General features: G+C 39.2%; 1 protein-coding gene across 9 annotated transcripts in view; it reads left to right on the forward strand.

Moving 5' to 3' along the window:
- The window catches only part of clcn5b (chloride channel, voltage-sensitive 5b), a 127,661-nt gene that overhangs the window by 45,135 nt on the left and 58,933 nt on the right, over nucleotides 1-23,593 (forward strand). For all 9 annotated transcript variants that reach the window (XM_048605026.1, XM_048605029.1, XM_048605030.1 and 6 more), the window contains one exon: nucleotides 10,972-11,132. In XM_048605026.1, the coding sequence (XP_048460983.1) occupies nucleotides 10,985-11,132 (148 nt within the window). In that variant the 5' untranslated portion in view covers nucleotides 10,972-10,984. The remainder of the gene's footprint in view (nucleotides 1-10,971; nucleotides 11,133-23,593) is intronic.

Genomic DNA, 23,593 nt, shown 5'->3' on the forward strand with positions numbered 1-23,593 from the left:
GGGTGAAGTTCCCTGATGTTGGATTCTTGGGAAAATTTAAGTAAAAGAGAAAAATGAAGCACGTGTAATTACTGGTTAAAATAGTCATTAAAAATCAAAGTGATGTTTAGAGATGGAGAAGAGGAGGAGGAAATGGTCTCTCCAGAGGAGTTGATAGTCAGCATTGGGTCCTGTGTTCTTGTAGCACAATCACAATACTCTATTATAAAATACACAAATTTTGATTTATTGGATATGTTGAAATGCTTTAGCTTTCGGACTTTATTTACTGAAAACAAAACCTTCCTTTCCTTATCTTGATTTGTTCATCACTGTGTGTACTCCGTTTTAGGAGCTTGATGTTCTGCCAGAAAATACATACACTTTTTTTCTTTGAGATTTCTCTGCAGTGAAATAGATTTTCTCATTTATGTTGGCTGTATGATGAAACTGAAATATGAATTGGTGGTGCAGTTCTCCTGAGTTATCAAGACTTGCCTGGAGTTGCACAGAACTGGATCAGTTTTGTCACAGTTTGAAACCATTTGAGGGATGCAAGTATTGTATTTCATATGCATTTGATACAAGCTATTGGCATATTGAATATTCAGTGTTATCAAGCATCTGGCAAACTGGTATCAGATGAATTTGCTGCTTAGAAAATATTGCAAAGTTGTCCTGCAAATTTGTTGGCTGTAAAAGTTTACTCACCAAGTAGCTTGTAATTACAGCTTTGAGGAAAAACAATCCTAAATAAATTTAATCTTAAATTACATCTTCTATTGTTAATTTTAAATAACACTCCAATGCATTATGAAGTTATTGTTTAAAAGCTTAATGAAAGCAGCAGGCTTGCAAGTTTTTTCAACAGATAAAAAAGACACAGGGGTCACAGTTTAAGAATACAGAGGAGGCCATTGAGGACTAAAATGAGAAATTTCTTCACCCAGAGAGTGGTGAACTGGTGGAATTCCCTACCACACAAAGCAGTTGGAACACAGAATAGTACAGCACAGGAACAGACCCTTCAGCCAACTGTGCTTGTGCCAACCATGATGCCATTCTAAATTAATCCCATCAGCCTGCACATGGTCCATATCCCTCTAATCCCTGCCTGTTCACATGTCTGTCTAAATACCTCTTAAATATTGCTAATTCATCTGCTTCTACAACCTCTCCTGGCAGCACGTTCCAGGCACCTGTCGTCCTCTCCATACAAAAAGAAACCTGCCTTGCACATCTCCTTTAGACTTCCCCCTCTCATTTTAAACTTATGCTCCCTCGTACTTGATACTTCCACCCTGGGAAAAAAGACTCCCGACTAATCACTCTTTCCATGCTTCTCCGAATTATATAAAATTATATCAGGTTGCCCCTCTGCTCTAGCGAAAACAATCCAAGTTTGTCCAGCCTCTCCACCAGCTAACACACTCAAATCGAGGCAACATCCTGGTAAACCTCTTTTGTATCCTTCCTATCATGTGGTGACCAGAACTGCATACAGTACTCCCAGTGTGGCCTAACTATATAGTTTTATACAGCAGCAACATGACTTACCAACTTTTATATTTGGTGCCCTGACTGATGACGACATGCATATGCTGCCTTTACCACCTTATCCAATTGTGTTGCCACTTTGAGAGCTATGGACTTGCACCCTAAGATCCCTCTGTATATCAGTTCTCCCAACAGTCCTGCCATTTACTGTATATTCTCCTCTTGAATTTGACCCTCCAAAATGCATCACCTAACTTGTCCAGGTTAAACTCCATCTGCCATTTCTCCGTGCAACTTTCCAACTGATCTATATCCTGCTGTATCCTTTGACAACCTTCCTCACTAAAACATTGCCAAAATACTGAATGTTTTCAAGAAGGAATTCAATATAGTTCTTTAGGGCTAAAGGGATCCACTAATACGAGGAAAAGGAACAGGATACTGAGCTGGATGGTCTGCATCATATTGAGTGGCCGAACAAGCTCGAAGAGTGGAATGGCCTGCTCTGGCACCTATTTTCTCTACTTGTATAACACATTTTATATTTTTTCTACAAATTCTCTCTATTTCCTCTGACCTCTCATTAATACAATTATACTTTGTCTTCATTTACACTTAATTACATATGGCTGTGGGGAGGTATTACTGATAACCAGAACCTGCTAATTAATACTCCCACAAACATGTTGCAGTTAACAGTCCTTCTTTCTAGCCAATTTAAGAATATCTAGGTTGATTGTGATGCCTAATTACCACCTTGCCTGCAATTAGCAGACATAACCTAACCGTGGAGTTTGAGAAAAAATGATCTAACTAGCTTTAGTTTCCTATGTACTGCTTCTTGACAGAGAATGGCTAATATTTAAAGAAATTCTATAGGGTCTACAACAGAGTTACGTTCCTCTATGACCTATCCATCCAAAGGGAATGGTAAATCAACTGTAGTTAATTAGAGGTTAAAAATCATATTAGATCAAAGGAGATAGTAAGAACTGCTGATGCTGGAGTCAGAGATAACATGGTGTGGAGCTGGAGGAACACAGCAGGCCAGGCAGCATCAGAGGAGCAGAAGAGTTACGATTCAGGTCGTGTCAACTTTCCTGCTCCTCTGCTGCTGCCTGGCCTACTGTGTTCCTCCATCTCCACACCTGTTGTCTTAGATCAAAGGAAGTGGTTGATAAAGTTGCCCGTGAATTAGGAGCAATTGAGAATCCAGCAAAAGAAAACAAAGAATCTAATTCTGAAAAGGGGGGTGGATAAAACCATAACTAATACATCCCTCTGTGGTAGCACATCAGAAATCAAGCGCTGCTATTCCCAAAGTTGTCACAAAGGTTAATTTTTTTTTTAAATCTTTCCCCAATTTATCTGATTTTCAGACCCAGGTTGATGAAAAGCATGGATCACGTAACAAAAATTACTATTTATTACAAGTGATTAGACACCAGCTACAAGCAAACTATTATGAATTTATGCAAATGTAACTCTTCTAACTAACTTCTAGTCCCCTTATAAATTCCCCCTTACACACAGACAGGAAAAGAAAATCCGTGGGCATTATGAACAGAGGAAAAAATTGGGAAGGCTGTTCAGTGGTTCCTGTTCACAGGATTGCTAAATTGACTCTTGTGATTATTATATTGATCTGAATGCCAAATGCTGCTTCTCTGCCTTCCTACTCTGGAGGCTTTCACTGGGTTGCAGGAGGCACAGGACTGGTTTCCACTTGTATAAGGTCTCTGACATATTAATCAAAAGTCACAACTTACAACAACTGATAGAAAAATAACTAGTTTGCTTCAAGTTAAAAGTAGTTTTTGCTGCAGAAAGAGCTCTTCTCTGGAAGTCTGAACACTTCCCTCTATCTTGCTGCAAGCTGTTCACCTTCCTCAGTACCAGTGACCTGTTGCAGCCAGTAGACCTTTGTTATCGATAATTGATCGCTTATTCACAGACCAATCAGCTTCTTATTGCCCAACCAGAGCTCCATTGGTCCACAATCCTTGGACTTCAGCTTATCTGTAAACTATACTTCGACTACTCCAGCTGTATAAATGATGTTTGCAATGAATGTCAGGTTACTTGCTTGCAAAGCAAGCAGCAATCCTTTTTCCTTTGCAGTCCAAAATCAAAACCACAAAAATAAAATGACATGGTCTTTATAATGCAAACTAGCAAGAAATATAAAAATGGACTGTATGGAAAAGAATGTGGGCCTGATGCAATTGCCGATTGGAGAATTTATAGTGCACAACAGGGAAATGGCAGAGAAGCTATCAGTTACTTTGTGTCTGTCTTTACAGATGAAGATACAGAAAATCTCCCAGAAACAATAGGCCACCATGGAACTTAAGAATTAAGAAACTAAATGGCATTTAGTAAGGAGGTGGTACTTCAGATGTTAATTGGATCAAAGATTGATATATCCTCCAGACCAGCTGAGCTTCATCCCAGCATGTAGAAGGAGGTGGCTAGAAAGATTGTTGATATATCAACAGTAGATATTTTTCAACATTCAGTAGATGCAGGAAAGGTTCCTGCAGACTTGAAAGTAGCAAATGTAACATCATTTAAAAGAGGAGGAAGAGTTACACTGGAGAACTACACATTAGTTTGACATCAGTGGTAGGGAAAATGGTGGAATCTGTTGTAAAGAATGTGATAACTGGTACTTAAAAGTGGTAAAGTTGGGTGGTACGAAAGGAGTATCATGGTTGACAAATTTGTTGGAATTTTTGAGGATATCACTTTAGCATAGATAAAGGAGAATCAGTGGATGCAGTGTATTTAGATTTTCAGAAGGTCTTTAATAAAGTCAACATCGTAAGTTAATAAAATTGGAGCGCACAGGATTGGGGTAAATATACTAGTCTGGTTAACATAATTGGTTAACTGACAGAAAGCAGATAGTTGAAATAAATGGACCATTCTCGGGATGGCAGACCATCATTAGCAGATACCACAAGGATTAGGAGACAGTAAGGGCTGCATATGCTGGAAGCTAGAGTTAATAAATGTGGAGCTGGAAAAGTACAGCAGGTCAGACAGCATCTGAGGAGCAGGGAAGTCAACATTTTGGGCCAAAACCCTCCTTCAGGACTGGGGAGGGGGAAGGGGAGCCCAGAAATAAATAGAGGGAAGGGAGGTGGGATGGTGATAGGTGGATGCAGGTAGGGGGTTATTGTGGTTGGTCAGTGGGAAGTTTGAAGCGGATAGGTAAGTAGGAAGATGGACAGGTTGCGGATGGAGAGACTTTGAAGCTGGTGAAGTCAATATTCAGGCCATTGTGCTGTAAACTCCTAAGGTGAAATATCAGGTGTTGTTCCTCCAGCTTATGTTCAGCCTCACTCTGACAGTGGAGGAGGCCAAGGATGGACATGTCACCAGGGGAGTGGGAGGGGTAGTTAAAGTGTATGGCAACTGAAAGGTTGGATTCATTGGTGCATGCAGAGTGCAGGTGATCTGTGAACCTGTTCCCGACTCTGCGTTTGGTCTCTCCAGTATAGAGGAAACTGCATCGGGAGCAATGGATACAGTAGATGAGGTTAGATGAAGTTCAGATGAATTCTGCCAGATTTGGAAGGATTGATTGGGGCCTTGGACAGAGATGAGAGGGGAGGTGTAGGGGCAGATGTAGTACCTCCTGCAGTTGCAGGGAAAGGTGTGGTGGAGGGATTGGTGGGGAGTGTGGAGCTGACAAGGGATTTACGGAGTGAATGGTTCCTGTGGAAAGCGGATAGGAGTGAAGAGGGAAATATCTCTTTGGTCAAAATCTCTCCACCCCCAAGCTGCCCATCTTCCTCCTCACCCATCCGCTCCACCCTTCCCACTGACCAACCACAATAACCCTCTACCTGCATCCACCTATCACCATCCCACCTACCCTCCCCCCAGCCTCAACCCCTCCCTCCATTTATTTCTGGGCTTCCCCACTCCCTCCCCAGTCCTGACGAAGGGCTTCGGCCTGAAAGGTGATTTCCCTGCTCCTGGGATGCTGTCTGACCTGCTGTCCTTTACCAGCTTCACGTTTATTGACCACAAGGATTAGTACTAGGTCCACAGTTGTTCACATTCTACAGAAACAGTTTGGATATGGGGACCAATTGCAATATTCCTCAATTTGTTGATGACACCCAAATGGGTGTGAAACTAAGTATTGAGAAGAATATAAGGAGATGTCAAGAAGACTTAGACAAGTTAAATGGATGGGCTAAGATGTGGCACAGAGTACAGATGTTTTGCTGCTGTTGTATAGTGTTTAGATGAAATCTCAACTGGAGTATGTTTACAGTTTTGGTCCCCTTCCCTAAGGAGAGGATATGCTTGCCATCGAGGGAGTCCATCAGAGCTTCCCAGAGTTATCCCTGGGATGGCAAGATTGTCTCGCATGGAAAGATTAAGGAGACTGGATCTGTATTTCTGAGGGTTTCATAAATGAGACGTGTCTTCATTGAAACTAAAAAAAAATGTCTTACAGGATGTGACAGTTTGAATGTAGATAAGCTGTTTCCCCTGGCTTGTAAGTTTTAAAACCAGTAGACATAATCATAACACAAGACAGAGGCCATTTAAGACAGATGAGGGGAAATTCCTTCACTCAGAGTGGTGAATCTTTTGGAATGCTGTTCTCCAAAGGACTGTGAAAACTTAATCATCCGAGCAAGTTCAAGACAGATTGATGACATTGGGAGATTTGGATGTAGTGTGGAAAAGTGACATTGACGTAAATTATCAACCATGATCTAATTCAATGGTGAACCTCAATGGGCTAAATGGCTTACTCCTGCTCCTATGCCTGAGTCCAAGATGCTTTCCTCAAGGCTCAGTATTTGCAATGTAGTAGGTACAAACAGCTTCTCCAAGTTGCTCTATATAATCATGTGACCCTGGTATCATCATTGCATCATCGTACATCACCTTTATACATTGTACTGATGTTTCATTACTCTACAGATAATATCTGGAATGTGTTTGTTCTGTGCAGATTACTATGATATTTTAGACTTCATGGGTCCATGGAGGCATTGGGCAGTATCTTTCATTTATATAAATGGTAGTATGATTGTGTATATGAGTGCATTGAGAGATGAAAGATTAACCGGTCAGTTAGCCAGCTTGGAGGGACAATGGAGCTAGACTCTAGATTGCACTATGTTTCAGCAGCTGCTATTGTGCAGCAGAGGAAAGGGAAGGAAAAATGAATTTATGACAGCAAGAGTTGGAGATCTCTTACCTGCCTGTTTCTCTCATTATCTTGGAAAACAGAACATGGTAAAAGAGCAACTTGGGAAAACAGAACTCAAAGATACTACAAATTTAGCATTGACATAGAGGAATCGAGGTGTACAAGTCCACAGATCCCTGAAAGGCAACACAGGCTGATTAGGTGGTCAAGTAGACATATAGCAGGCTTGCTGAAAATAAAAAGTTGGCAAATTATGTTACGGCTATATAATACTTTAGCTAGGCCACATTTGGAATATTGCGTACAGTTCTGGTCACCACACTTCCAGAAGGGTGTGGATGCTTTGGAGAAGATGCAGAGAAGGTTTCTTATGGCAAGTTTGCCTTCGTTGGAAGGCGCATTGAGTCTAAGGATGGGCAAGTTATAGAACTTTAGTTAGGTCACGCTTGGAATATTGCATGCAGTTCTGGTCACCACGCTACCAGAAGGATGTGGATCCTTTGGAGAGGGTACAGAAAAGGCTTACCAGGATGTTGCCTGGTATGGGGGATTTTAACTATGAAGAAAGGTCGGATAGACTGGGTTTGTTTTCACTGGGACGCAGGAGGTTGACAGACGATCTCTTAAGGGTTTATAAGATTGTGAATGGCATGAATGAAGTGGGAAGTATAAGGCTTGTTTCCAGGTGCGGGGGGGGGGGGGGGGGGGAGGGGGGGGGGGAAAGAGAGAGAGAGAGAGAGAGAGAGTGTGTGTGTGTGTGTGTGTGTGTGTGTGTGTGTATATATGTGTGTGCACGCGCGTCTGTTGGATGTTATGTCTTTTATTTTTTCCTGGTCCTAGTAATAAAATTCTTCTTTCTGTCACTCAAGTAAACCTTTTAATTGGCTCCCTCATTTTATCTAGTTAACTACATCTTTAATTGATGAATAATGGCTGCATACTTAAATTAAAATTAAAAAGATTTGTTGCAACCAAGCTGAAAGGATTTAAAAAAACAGGAAGCTGATTCTGCCTCCTCACTTGATCAAAGCACAGTTTAAATTGTTTTCTTTCTGGGCCAGAGAGATTGCTCAGCAGAAACAAAAATCTCCTGACCAAAAAGTACTAACCCTAATTTCTGTGATGTTTTTAGCTGGCAGTTAACATATGAATAAACTGAAAGGGCAGTTGAGGGTGAGTACACTGTTCCAATGAGTCTGTTATTGGAAGGGCGTATTTCATCAGCCATTTACATAATTTATAGTTCACCAGGTACCTTCCTCATCAAAAGGTAATGACTGGTTTATAGCTTACCAGCAATGTACACACTGAACCTGGTATTTTGGAAGCAAATCCTGAGCTATTATTTCCAGCAAACCTTTAGTCATGCCTTCCAGCTTTCATCTTTCTGTTCGATGAAATATGTGAACAGGGAGCATAAGTTTAGCTCCCCAAGGCTGATCTGGTTGTGGTTCAAATTCCACATTTCCACCTACTCATGAGAACCTTTGATTTTGTTGCTTAACAAGAATCTATCTACCTTGGTCTTTAAAACATTTAATGATACCGCCTTTACTGCCTTTTGAGGCAGGAGTTTCAAAGCTGCACAACCCTGTGAGAGCAAAACAAAATATTCACATTTGCCTTCAAAAGGAGACCTCTAATTGAAAACAGTGCCCCTTAGTTCAGGACTGACCTACAAGAGGGAACATTCTTTTCACTTCCACCTTGTCAAGACCATTGGAGATCTTCTGTACTTCAGTTAAGTCACCTTCGCTGTTCTAAATTCCAGTGGAAATGAGCTCAATCTGTTCAACCTTTGCTCATAATAGAACCCACGTATTCCAGGTATTGATCTAGTAAACCTTCTCTGAACCACTTTAAGGATATAAATGTGTTTAAAGAGATCTATGTATGTACAACCAAGGAGCAGCTGTAAGCAATTCTGCTGCTGAGGCCTGCTCTGTCATTTAGTAAGATCACGACATCTGATTATAATCTCAAATCCACATTCCCTCCTGTCTTTGATGATAACCCTTCATCATCTTGCTTACCAAGAATCTAACCAACCTCTGCCTTAAAAAAAATTACCACCTTTTCAAGAAGAGTGTTCCAAAGTGTCTTAACAATTTGTGAGAAGAAAAGAATTCACCTTGTCTCTGTTTTAAATAAATAAATAAATTCTTACTTTTAAGAGGTGACCCCTAGTTCTAGATTCTCCCACATTAGGAAACATGTTTCAATCAAGTCGCCTCTTATCTTGTGATTCAAACCTTCTTGTGACTGCTTCTAATGCAATTATATCCTTTCTTGAAGAAGATGACCGATACTGAACACAGTAGTCCAGATGTTGCCTCACAAGTGCCTTGTATAACAGAACATAACTTTTATACTTAATTCCCACACAACAATGGCATATAGCATCATCAGCAGTACTATGAAGCAACACCTGCCCTGCAATATCTTGCTCACTGAAATTCAGTTTGGGTTCCGCCAGGGCCACTCAGCTCTAATCTCTTTTATGGCCTTGGTTCAGACATGGGCAAAAGAGCTAAACTCTGGAGGTAAGTTGAGAGTGACTTCACTTGATTTCAAGGCTGCATTTGATGGAGTGTGGCATCGAGTATCCTTAGCAAAATTAGAATCAATAGGAATCAGAGGCAAAATCCTCCATTGGTTGGTTATTCCCAGCACAAAGGAAGACAATTGTGATTGCTTGAAGTCAATCATCTCGGCTATAGAACATGTTTGCAGGAAAACCTTAGGGGAGCATCCCAGGCCAACCAGTAAACTCCATATCTATTGAATGAGTTTTTTTTATAAAAGCCCATCAGGACCCATGCATTTGTCAGATCACAGCTCCAACGATTTATCCAGTACCATTCCTCTGGTGATTGTAATTTTCGTGAGTCGCACCCTTCCTTCCATTTCCTGATTTATAGCTGCTTCTGGGGTATTATTTGTATCTTCCAAAGTGAATTCTAATGCAAAATACGTTTTCAATTCATCTGATATGTTTTTAGTTTTTAGTTTCCATTATGAATTTTCTAGTCTCACTTTCTGTAGAACTAACTTTGTTTAGTCAACACGTTTCTTTTTAAATATGTATAGAAACTTTCTATGTGCTTTTATACTTCTGGCTGGCTTTATCTTTGGCTCTTTCTTGTTCTGTCCTTATTCATTTATTAGTCATTCTTTACTGTTTTTATATACTGTCCAGTCTTCTGATGTGATCTGTCACCTGTTTACTTAACAGCACATTTTTTTTTCTCTTTAAGATTGTTGTAGTCTTAAACTTTGGTCATTAATTAAAGATGGTGTATCCATCCATTGGAGTGATTCTCACTCTTTCACATATATATATTCTGCGTATATTGAAATATTCCCTTAAATATCTGCCATTGCAACTGTCTTTACCTATCCTTTAACTTAGTTTTCCAATTCACTTTAGCCAACTCAGTTTGCGTGCCCTCAATTAAGTTTTAAAAAAAAAGGTCTCAGACCCACTCTTCTTCAATCTGAATTAAAATTTAAACATGTATGGTCGCTGCTATTTAGAGCTACCATCACTTTAACTAACCTTATTTCATTACGTAATATAGATCTCATGTAAATTGCTGGTAGACAAACGGGAGGCTGGAAGAACACAGCAAGCCAGGCAGCATCTGGAGGGAAGGAGCGGTTAACGTTTTGGGTATTATGCTGCTTCAGGACTGAATTACTGTCTGGTTGGCTCCAGAACATGATGTTCTGAGAAACTATCCTGAAAACATTATTCATCTAGGCTGTCTTTTTCCCATCTGACATTTCCAGTCTATATACAAGTTAAAATCTCCCATGAATATTGCTGTTCTTTTCTGGCAAGGTCTCTATTTCTTCCTTTGTGTGCAAGTCTGTCACTTGTTTACCGTCAGGGGCTTGTGCACCACTTTTATAAGTGACTTACCTTTATCATTTCCCATCTATACCCAGTTTTGATATTTTGGTTTCCGTTCAGCAACGATGGAACCATCCCTCCAACTTTTCTTAGCATTGTGTCCTTCTTAACTGTCATATACGCATCAATGTTCAGTTACTAATAGGTGTCATCTGCAGCCATGACCCTGTAATTGCTATGAAATCATACTTATTTGCATCCTTTTTGCCTATCTTTTTGCTTAAAGGTAAGGTGTAGTGTAAGTTGACAATGAGCATGGTTTTAGCCAGAGAATATCGTGTGCATTTTCTGAGAAAGTAAACTGTGATACACATATATCTTAGCAAACTAAAATTAGCTTAGGACTTTTATTCTCCATCATCTATAAGTATTTTCTAATGTTTTTGTTTTGCAGATCTTGAGTAAAAATGGCAAAAGATCAGTTTTATCGAAGAGGTAGTTTCAATAGCTACCAGAGCAACACAAGTGATGAAGATATGGTGGAAATTGCAGGAGCATCTCTGGACTTTTCTTTGGCAGATGACGTTCCTCCTTTAGACAGGGAGCCACAAGAAGGTACAGATCAAGAAAACCTGCAGAGGTTTCAACGAACGTGTGAGGGAGTGTTATGTTTTTATTTAACATGCATTCAAGAGGGCATTGGATGGTTCATTGGATAGAAATGGTGTGTACAAGGATATGTGGAAAAGGCAGGAGATTGACTCCTGGTAATAAAACTGGTGCAGTCATGATGAGACAAACCACCTCCTTCTCCATCCTAACAATTCTGTGATTCTAAGATCATAACATTGACTTATTGTAAAGTAATTCATCATAAGATTGTTATGGATAACTTCATTTTAAATTGCCTTAGTCTAGTATGCTTTCATTTTCATGCTATGTAATTTCTAGCAGTTAGTTGCAATTTAGCCATCTAATGATAATTAAACAATTGTCAATTGCTTTTGTGGTGACCGTTGTAAATATTGCTGAATTAAAACATTTTGTTGCAATTATTCTATCTTCCGCTCCTTTGGACATTTCGCAATAAGTGTGAATGTGTTTCTACAAGCCCAGGATGATGTTGTGTAGTGGTAGTATCCTTACCTGTGACCCAGATGGCCTTTGTGCTGCTCTGGAGTTGGGTCATAACATGTCCATACAGGTTGATTAAAAGTCTTTGTGGATTGTGGATGAGGTTGTAGACATGCTCGCCGAGCCGGTGGGTTTGGTTGTCAACCTGCTGGGTAACATTGTCAGTGTGCCTCTGGTAAAGCGTTAGTGTTCTGCCCTGCTTGTTATTTATATGCCTCAGTTTGCTGGGGTGTATGGTATTACTTCCGGTTTTGTTTCTCAGTGGTTTGTACACAGCATGTAATTCAATGTGTTTGTTGATGGAGTTCCGGTTGGAATACCAGGCCTCCAGGTATTCCCTGGTGTGTCTCTGCTTGGCTTGTGCGATTATCGATGTGTTGTCCCAATCAAATCTGTGTCCCTCGTTGTCCATGTGCAGAGAGACCAGTCTCGGTGGCTAGTTGGTGTTCATGTATCCGCATAGTCAATTTTCTTCCAGATACATGAACACCAACTAGCCACCAGGACACATGACCAATTCTCACTTGTCTCACTACACATGGATAACAAGGGACACAAATTTGACTGGGACAACACATCCATAATCGGACAAACCAAACAGAGACACGCCAGGGAATTCCTGGAGGCCTGGTACTCCAACCGGAACTCCATCAACCAACACATTGAATTAGACCCTGTGTACAAATCACTTAGAAACAAAACCAGAAAAAGTACCAGTCGCCCCAGCAAACTGAGTTATATAAATAACAAGCGGGACAGAACACCTATGCTTCACTGGAGGGGCACCGATGATGTTACCTAGCAGGGTGACAAAACATTTCCAACCAAACCCACCGGCTTAGCGAGCATGTCTACAACCTCGGGTTGATTAAAAATAACTATATCTATGAGCCCAGCTGGCAATACTCACTTGCTTGTTAGCATAGCTGTTTTCACACCAGGATTAGTTAAGCAAATGTTATCCAATCACAGAAAAATAACTAAGTTTGAACACTGTTATGAATTTTGCAAGTACAGTCAGCACCTTGCTTGTTACTAGAAGCATGTAGATGAGTTTATGTGTATTAATACACAGAACCCTATTCTTTGCAGAAAAAATATGTTCACACATTGCTTCTGTTTAAATTCACCAAAATAGGTGACGGCAAAATTTATTCCTTCGGGCAATGTCTTGAACAATCAGTCAACTTGGCTGGTTTAAAATTTAAACAAATCTTGGCTATTAACTGACAGTCATCATTAATGGATGTATTCACTAGGGCAACACCACTACCAGTTAGAGTCCATTTACTAAATAATCAGCACTTCTTTCTTATACAGAAAAGGTGTTGTTTTCCTTTTGCTTGGTACTTATTGCGAATTGTCCTGATGAGTGCAAGATAAAAAGCTTAAACAAAATGTTCTTTTTTCAGCATTCTGAAAATATTTAATAGCAAATGACCGATAGTGGTAACTATGTATGTACAAATTTTAGCATCCTTCATCTGATTGTTAAAAGTGAGACCACCCTTGGTCTGAAATGGGTTTGAGAAAAGAAGAAAGACTGGTCAAAATGGCTACTGTGATCACCTGACTACAGATTTAGGGAGGTCCAGGGGACCCTTTTGAAATAAATGAAATCATCTGCACTGAAATTAAGATCTTGAAACGAGACAATTGCATCACTGCCAAGAAATTTTCAAACAAACCATGTGTCAATAACTGTTTGGCAGAGATGAGCAGAGAGAAGGAATGCTGGAACTATAACATCAAAACCTGGATGACTTGGTCACACAATCTCTCAGACTCTAAGTACTTTTAACCTGCATAACCTTTAATTGTTCCTGTTTTTAAAAGACTTTCTTTCCTTATTAAACTTATTGTATGTGTTTGATGCCATAGAACTTCATAGAATCCCTACAGTGTGGAAACAGGCCCTTCAGCCCAACAAGTCCACACTGACCCTCAAAACATCCCACCCAGACCCATCCCCCTAATCTACACATCCGTGAACACTATGGGCAATTTAGCATGGCCAATCCACCTAGCCTGCACATCTTTGGACTGTGGGAGGAAACCAGATAACCGGGAGGAAACCAGAGAACCCGGAGAAAACCCTCGCAGACATGGGGAGAATGTGCAAACTCCACACAGACAGTCACCCGAGGGTGGAATTGAACCCAGGTTCCTGGCGCTCTAAGGCAGCAGTGCTAACCACTGAGCCACCGTGCCACCACGCATGACGTGACATGTTATTATTTTTTCTTAGAGTTAGTAAGATAATAAAATTCCACTTATGTTCAAAAAATCTTTAACAATTGGCTCTGTTCTTTTCATCCTGTTAACTATGTCTTAAATTGACCTGTGATGCTGCACGCTGAAAAAAAAATAAAAATATTGGTTGCAGCTGACCAAGAGGAGCTTTAAAGGAAGGAGCTGAATACTCCACTATCTGGTATTAGCAAGATAAAATTTGATGGTTCATATTTATCACTATTATAACACTTTTTGCAAAAAATAAATAAGGAATGATCTATTCTAGTAACTTTTAGGAAAAATTGCTGAGTATTTAACAAGAAAAACTGAATATTTGTTTATTTGCTCAATATAGCTCAGGCAGCAACTGGAATGTTATATTTTTCTTAAGTTAGGACTTCCAGTTGTGATTGCTACCCAAATGATAGAAATAAACATTTCAAATGTGGAATTTGTTACCTATTACCATTACCTATTAACAATGTCATATAGGGTTAAGAAGTTCAACTTTTGCTTCGAAATGATTTAGAGCGACTTTAAAAAATGGAATTTTAAGTATTTATCAAGTTAGTGCAACACAGCTTGGTGGATTATACACATATTCATATCTCAAAAAATCTTCAAATTCCTATGCATGAACAATAAGAATGGGAAGTGATTATAAGAATTTGGGAAACAAAATGCTTTCAGTGCATTAAAAATAGTTACATTGATTTTTATTTTCAGGGCAACCTATTGATTTGTCATTTTACCAACATTTAAATTTGCACAGTATTTACTTGTCAATAAAGGGCTGTGTATATATGCTTTCTGTAAAAGAATTACATTTGTTTTAGAAGATGATGGCAGTTGCGAAATTGCAGATTGATCATATAAAATTGGTCTTGTGAATTTATTTTGGTATTGTAGACTTTTTTTATTGACAATTTCCCCAGTCTGTCGGGTTTATTCTGGCTATCAAAAACCCAAGGCAGTTCTATCAATAGAATATGCCCAATGTTCTTTATTAAAATAAAGTATGCTGCAAAAAATACTACTGAAATCTTACCATATAATGCCTACAATTACAAGTGAACCTGTTTACATGGACTTGTCTGAAAATCAGACCAAAACAGGTAATCAGACTGCTCTATCACAACTTCCAGCCATTGATCAGATGATCTCCTTCCTGAGCTAGCTAATTGTGCTGTGAGGCAAGTTTTTGTTTATATTCTTTCCATACAAAGAATCTGTGCATTTACACCTTTACACTGCCCAGTCTCCAGCAAATGATCAGTTTGACCACTGGCCAACATAAACATGTCATCTACCATGGGCAATTTAATCAATTAACTCATTAGGGTTTGCTTGTGTCTCCCTGGAATAAGGTTTATTTGTTGCTTTTAATGAATTTTAACCTCAACTTTAATTCATTCATGCTTTTCACCATTTTTTATACTATCTAATCAGCGATATAATATTTACACAGCACAATTCTATGATAAACACAAATACTGATGAGTAGTCCACATTATCTCATCACATTCACTGTGTCTGGTTTAAACAAAATTTCAGCTTTTCCAGCATTACTGTGACAGTTCTATCCTTTAATTGCTGAGCTATAATACTCAATCTAAATGCTTGCACATTCCTTCAGCAAAATACGGAAACACTTTAGGAGCAGTAATCTTTCTAATCATTAGGCCATCACCAGGCTTCAAGTGATTTCTCCTCAATTCATTTAACTTCATATCAGCTATAGTTAATATCTATAGATAGAAAAATTCACATTATTTTTCTAAACATTTTTCAAACAGTGCATTCTTGAAATACTTTTACAGCTTCTTATTTGTTTATTGAAATATAGCTTTAGCTTTATTGTCAAACATAGCAGGCAATTTGAAGACCATAAAATGCCATCCTAAGGTGAGGGATAAATGTGACATTGGAGACACCTCCCTGCCCATCTCCATGGGAATGAGGGTGGCAGAGTGGGAGCAGAATAAATTGCCCTCTCCAGATGCCATCTCCTTTACTACTTCATCAACCCCTAGATATTTTTTTAAATTTAGATTTTATTGTCAAGTGTACTTAAGTACAGAGAATACAGAAATACAGTGAAAAGTGTACAAAGTCACCATTTCTCCGGTGCCATCTTAGTGTGCAAAAGACAGGATTAAAAACAGAAGCAGAACTGAAAGAAACAGCCAAAAGAAAAGAAATTGTCCAGACCACTCTCCCGCCTCTGTCATGAGCCCTCGCTGCCAGAAAAACAAAGCCACAAAGTCTATCCCACAGCCTGCGAACACTCGGGTGTGTTGAGACCCCACGTGCCACCACAGCCAAAATGCCACCATCTCCGCTGTCAGGTACCTGCGCCCATCCATGGCCTGGAGTCACAATGCCGCTGTATCACCATTCTTCGGTGCTATCTTGCCTCCACCAACATTATCACCACCATGAGACTGTGCTGGTCTCAAACTCAACACTGGGCATACCACGCCAAAGCAGCCTGTGCCTCGTTCGGGCTTACATTGCTGCCACTGCTGCCTCCTGGGACAAATATTTCAGCAAAGGAATCCACTGCTACCAATCCCCCGGAAAAGAACCTCAATTAATGTCTACCTTTGTATTGGGAAGGCAACTATTTTGGATGGTCATGGCAACAGTTTTCAGACACTCTGGTCATCCAGTATGGGTAGCGTGATTTTTCTACTTTTGATGCTCCAGCCACCAGGGCAGCACCATGTACGTGCAGTAGAATATCCAGGCAGCAGGGGATTTTACCAGAGTTTGTTGAGAACGTGTTGGGTTAATTTCAGAGCATAGGTTTGGAAAAATCTGGTTGTGTGTTGAATTATGCGCTGAGTCCTAGGTGTGTTTCTTGCTCAATTATGAGCTGCTGCAGAACTAACATCTGAGCAAATGTATCTCACTACAGAGGAGGTGGAATTGGAAAGGTGTAGTTCAGGACTGAATCAATCACACAGATGACCAAGTCAGTTCAACTGGAATCCATTTAGCTACTACTGAAAGATTCTTGCTACAGACAGGTTTTAAATCTAGCCTATTCTCAGCATTATTGTTGTCTTCAGAATCTTGTTCTTCATTGTGGTTTGGGCCTTCAAATTCCAACTGTCTACATGGCAATAGTATGGAAAAAAAGGTCTATTAGTATGCTGCTAGACATATTGAATAATGTCCCGAGACCTGTCTAGAGAGTAAAAACTATGCTTTACCAGAGTGATGGTCTGTTTGCTTGGATCCTGGTGAAAATATAGGCCAAATAATATCTTCAGATAATCCTTTTCCCCAGGTCGCCATCCTCATATTCTTTCACTAAAGTAGAACATTGAGGGATAGCATTAAGAATAGATTTCTTATGACAGCAACCTGAAAATAGGGTTTTCAAAGAAGTGGCTCATGAGATTGTAGATGTTGTGTTAATTCTCCAAGATTCTGCAAGTTCAGTTAAACAAGCAAATATAACCCTTCTATTTAAGAAGGAAGGGAAACACAAAACAAGAAATTAATAGGCTAGTTAACTTGATTTCATTCAAAAGCAGAGTATCACTTGAATGGAAAATGACTGACTGCAAAATTCCAAGTTTCAGAGGGATCTGGATATTCTAGCATGAGTTACTAAAGATTAGTATGCAGGTACAGCACGTAATTAGGAAGGCTAATTGGATGCATGACTTTGTGATGAGAGAAATTGAAAGAAAGAGTGAGGATGTTATTCTTCGTTTGTACAGGACATCAGTAAGATCACATCTCAAATACTGTATATGGTTTTGCTTATTCTTTAGGGAAGGTTGTAAATACATTGGAAGCAGTTTAGAGGAGGATTACTGGATGGAAAGATTGGACAGGTTGGAGTGTAGAAGGGTACAGTGTGCTGTTTTTGTCCCATATATTGAAAAGGATATATTGGCATTGGAAGCAGCTCAATAGGCTAATTCCTGAGTTGAAAGGGTTGACTTATCAAGAATGGCTAAGCAGGTTAGGCTTTCATTGATTGGAGTTTAGAAGAATGAGGGGTAATCTTATTGACACATACAAGATTCTGTGGGTAGTTATGGAGACCTTTTCACTAGTAGGGGAAATCTCAAATTCAAATGTAGTTATAGAATATGGGGGCACTCATTTAAAAGTGAGATGTGAAGGAATATCTGAAATTCTCCACATTAAAGAATTATGAAGGCTAGATCACAAAGTATTTAAATAAGAGGTAGATAAATTTGCAAAAAAATTGGAGTTGATGCCCATAGGGAGCTGGCATGAGAAAGAATTTAAGGCCTGGGACACACCACCCATGATCTTATCAAATGGCAGGGCATCCTTGAGGGGCTGGATTGTCTAATGCTGTTCCTTTTTTTCCTAGTGTTCTTACGAACGAGAAGTTAGTTGCTTGAAGTTTTGTAAGATATTGAATTGTCTTGACAAGTTGGATATGGAAAAGATGTTTACTCTTGTGATGAGTCCAGAACTGAGGGACATTGTTTTAAAGTTAGGGGTTGGGACAGAGTCAAGCAAAAAATTTTCTCTCAGATGATTGGATGACTTTGGACCTCGCTGCCTCAGAAGGCAGGTTATTGAATATTTTCGTGGTGAAGGTAGGCAGATTCTTGTTAGGAAAGGGAATCAAATTCTCAAGAATTGGTGGAAATGTGGAATTTGGAACACAAACAGATTAGCCATGATCTCACTGAATAATGCAGCAGGCTTGAAGGACTGAATGGCCTACTTCTCTTAAATTCATGTGTATACTTATAACATAGAAATATAGAAGAAAAGAGCAGGAGTGTGCCATTTGACCCTCAGAGCCTGCTCCACCAGTCAATATGATCATGGCTGATTGTCCAGCTCAATACCTAATCATGCTCTCTCCCCATTATCCCTTGGTCCCATTAGCTACAAGAGATACATCTGCCTCTTCGTTGAAAACACATAATATTTTGGCCTGAACCACTTTTATGGTAATGAATTCCACAGAAACATTATCAGACCTATGCTGTCTGAATTACCTGTGTAATTCAGCTCCTTGACCTCAAGATTCCAACTGTGTGTGTGGAATTGAATGCTCACTCTCATTTTGAGTTTGGCAGGAGGACATTTAAGCAAGTGAGTGGGCCTCATCTGCTTTCTTGCCCTTCCCGACTCCAATTTAGTCCACAGTGACTTTTCAGAACCTTATCCCACAGCCAATGGTTTTGACTTAACAAGTTGAGGGTTTGCAATTATATCATTGCATAAATTTCAAGAAGGCCCAGACAGCTGGATAACATCACATATAATTCTTTAGTCTAAGAGGTTTTTATCTTCCTCTCGGTACAGCAGTCCGTGGTTAAACGGTCGGTCAGCCAGTCAACTATGTATGTAATGTAAGAGAGTATATCATCGAGACTGTCTGAGATGTCATGTTAATATACACAGCAGTTAATAAAATCCCAGATTGGTCTCATTTAAGAACCTGAACCTTTCTGGTATTTGTTGTGTGTACCAATATATAGAAAACCATATCACATCATTTGCCACGTGGGGAACATAGCTAGCAAAATTGTTAAGACTCCTGAGGAGAGAGGGGTATCCACCAGTGTCAGGCATTTAGCATCAGAGGAGAAGTGTGGGACCTGCTGAGAGCCACATCACTGCCCTTGCTGCTGAGCCCCCTTCTCCTTTCTACTGTAGCCACTCTCCCACCAACAGTAATCTGTGGCCTGAGATCCAACAATACTAGACCATGGTTTAGTGTCATACTGGCAGAAGCTCACATTGCCTTTCAATAGAGCTGCTGGCCTCTGCTCAGCAATTCTCAGCAGGTAGAACTTGAAGAGTAGTTTCTACCCAGTTAAGTGCCTGAGTGACTTTCCCTTCAAAAGGTAATGTAAGGCTCTTGTCAGTTGTCTGGGAGTGGGGAAATGAGAACCCCACCATCTGCATGAAATAAGGTCCAATGAACTTGAAGGTATTTTCTCTCTCTCTCTTTAGAACCTGTGATGACCTGGGTGTTTTCCGTAGCGTTGCTGCATAGTGAAGTAAATGACTGGTGTGGCATTAGCGAAGACCTAGGAATAAGCCAGTCATGCATATGTTCCACAACAAAAGGGTTTTTGATTAGTCTAAGTGAAAACAAAAAAATACATATTTTACGGTTCCCACTAGGAGAGTAAGGTGAGAATTATTTGTGTTATGCAGACAGCATGTTGTTCCAATCTTCATTTGAACAGAGGTTTGTCTCATTTGGCAATGTTGAACTTAATTTTTAACCTGTACTATGTACTCCTTTCAAAGTCCAGCTCTTGTGACATGCAATCCATTACTGTGCAGAATATGAGTAGCTGAAAGGTGTGTTTCTTCCCATATGGAATTAGGGAAGGAACGACAATGAATGGCATGTACATTTTACCAGACATTGAAAACAGCATGAAGCTGAAAATACAAAAAAAATTCTAGAAAAATCATGTTTGCTGCACTGTCAAGTAAGCTTCAGTTTTTAAATGTTATTGTTATTAAGTCAAATGTTTAATACATAAAATAATATTTTAAAATATTCATTTTATATGTTAAATAAATGTTGAGTGCAACCTACTTCTGTTGTATATTACATGTGCTTAAATGTCTGAGTCAGTTCCAAATAGTATTGCTTCCTGTAATATTCCCTAGTGATTTATGAATCTGCAGTATCAAATTTTCTCCTTCAGTTGCTGTTGTCCAAAGCATGAAAGGACAACAACAGGGAGAATAAGTGTACTGGTCCCAATATTAATTCAAGATTTAGATCACATGGCTTGACTGACAATAACTTCACAAGCAGCGTAAGCAGAGCTGTGCAGGTGATTCCAGTGAATCAAATCAAAGCTGTTATCTGGCAGCAGTATTTACAGCTGAGAAGATTCGGTTGGTGTACTTACCGATATTAATGAAGTCTGTGGGCTTTACATGTCTTTCCTGAACCTGTAAAATCATATTACAGAAGTGCAGAGCATATGTGGAGGTAAGTGGTGCCTGAAAGGAGGTTGGATTAGGGCAAAAATCAACCTTGTATCGGTAATAAAATCGATACCAGAGCTGCTAGTAACATACAGGGATTCAGATGCATCAAAGCAATTTTCTGAACGCTCCTACTGAGTCTGCTTTGTTTGTGAGCAATAGGTTTTTTTAGGACGGGCAAATGTTTGTACTAATTTTATCTGCTACACCGACCATTGGCTCAAGATGAGCATTTTGGTTTGTTTCTTTTAATATAAAATATTAACTTTATACTTAGAATGAGAATATATATTACTCCAGTGTCCTGTAATGCAGAAGGATAGTTAAAATAGTGTGCAAATGAAAGAGAAGTGATTATCTCAGAATATATCAAATTTCTTTTGGTCAGTCTCAGGATTACTTTCAGACTGTCTTAATTTTCCCAGTGAGTTGTAAATGTGTATTAATTGCACTGCATCCGTCATCCCATTCTAAATTTTAAAACTTAGGGCAGATTTCCCCTTGCTGGAGGTCAAAAAATAATTGCCACCTCCTCAATTATGTGTTCTTGGCAGGCAAGAAATGTGGCTAGAACTGGGCCACCGGCCTGCCAATTTGAGAGGTGTTCTCCATTTGTCTTTTGCCCTATCTCCCTATGACCATCACCCTGTGATGAGAGATTAAAGTACTCCTCTTCTGGCTGCTGAAACCCCGAAGTAGTAGGCCTGAACCAGCAAACTTTAGGATCCAGATATTACTGGCTTCTGGTTTCAGTGTTAGTAACAAAAAGGGGAAAACTCTGCCATGAATGCTTTAGAAATTAAAAAGACATTTTACATTTTTTTGCACTTTTTCTTTTTGCATGTAGTATTAACTTTGGACAAATTTTACTCTCTTGCATTGCAGTTTCTAAAAATTTATTATATAGTTCCTTTTCACTATTTTAAAAAATGTACCTTTTTAGTTTTTATTTTAAAATGTTATACATTTTTATTTTTGGGGATAATATATTTGTTATTCATCCTATTCCCCTACCTTCTCTCCCAATGTTGCTCCTCAAATGATTGAACTGTTGCAAACCCTGGGTACTGTAATTTTGAGATCCGTGAGCATTGCCAAAAATAATTACCTTTTTTTAGTTTTTCCTCCTTCCTCTCATCTTGTGTAGCCACCAGCTACTTTGGCACTTCTCTACACATTCAGCATGCTGTACAATTTTGCATGTATTCCACCACTTTGTGCTGCAGTATGTTGGTGCTGACTAGTCTTTTAGACACACTGAGTATATGAAAGAAGAGGAGATTGGCCCAAATGGATCAGTGTATGGTTTCATTTTGTAAAAAAATAGTTTGGAACGCCTACTGATCTGATGGATAAAGGTTCTTCATGGAGTACAAAGTAAAGGATTTACAAGTCAATACAGTGTGGAGATGGAGGAATATAGCAGGTGAGGCAGCATCGGAGGAGCAGGAGAGCCGACGTTTTAGATCGGGACCCTTCGTCAGGACTGGGGAGAGTGAAGGGAGCTGGGAAGTATGCTGCCTGACTTGCTATGTTCCTCCAGCTCCACACTGTATTGACTCCAACTCCAACATCTGCAGTTCTTGCTATTTTAAAGATTTACAATTTGCTTTCAAGTCTGTGCTGAACTACCTGGTAAAATTAATCTAAGCATCTATGTGTTCACAGGGGCCAATCACACTCTTCCCTGTCCTTGCATTGTTATAGTGAGGGCATTTCAGAATTATTCAATTGACTGAAGCATTTAAAAATGTTTTAGACTTGTGACAAGTGCTATGTCAGTGCAAGTTCGTTCTTTCCAATTGTTAGCCAAAGTTTGTAGGAAAGGTTTACATTGTATTGAGCTATATTGTCATTTTTCATTGGAGACTTGTCACCTTCAAAACTTATCACCATGTTTAAGGTCACAAGTCATTGGAAAATCTCTGCATTGATTTTCTGTTTCTTGGTTTGGAGTTTATAGTAATGGAGTTAACCATTCATTACATGTAACTGTCCAAGACACACTTTAAATGAAAATTGCAGACTGAGAAAAGAACATTTTAAGAGCTTCATAATATATTCTCTGAACTCCTAAGACGAAGGCTGCAGCTTGATCTAATTTGAATGTACTGGCCTTGATTCATTTTTGAATTCCCATTCTTAATGCTATCTCAATTCCACTGTATTTGCATATGTTTGGAATGCACAACACATACTGAACACATATCTATTTCATATGCTTCACAATCCCTAGTGGGTTTCCTGTGTTCACATACATGCTGAAGAAAACTGTCAGACCAGCAGTACATTTTAACATCTTTTCTATATCAGTAATGTTTCACAATATTAGTTCTGTTGCAAAAATTACACAATTTCCACAATAGAAATATATTTTTGTAGTATATACTTACTTTAAAACAATAAGATACATTCTAGGCACAGGAGTTCTGGCGACTTCACTGTTTTGAGGTCTGAATTAAAACCATGCCTATATGTCATATGAATACTACAAATTTAGCATTTGTAATGCATTCATTGTGTTGTGTTTTTAAAGGCTATAAGCTACAGAACCTTTTGGTGCTCAGCTTTCAGCTTGTGAAGATGCCTCTGAGGTCTGAGGTCATGAAAAATAGCTGCCTTTATCAATTATGCTGCATCTTCAAGTTACTTTGTCACAAAAATAACTTTTAGTTTGATTTGGCTTCATATTTATTTATTCCCTTCTATTTTCTAAATTTTAATGTGCATAAATG

Source organism: Rhincodon typus, chromosome 14 (assembly GCF_021869965.1).
Source record: "Rhincodon typus isolate 14 chromosome 14, sRhiTyp1.1, whole genome shotgun sequence".
Classification (NCBI taxonomy): Eukaryota; Metazoa; Chordata; class Chondrichthyes; order Orectolobiformes; family Rhincodontidae; genus Rhincodon; species Rhincodon typus.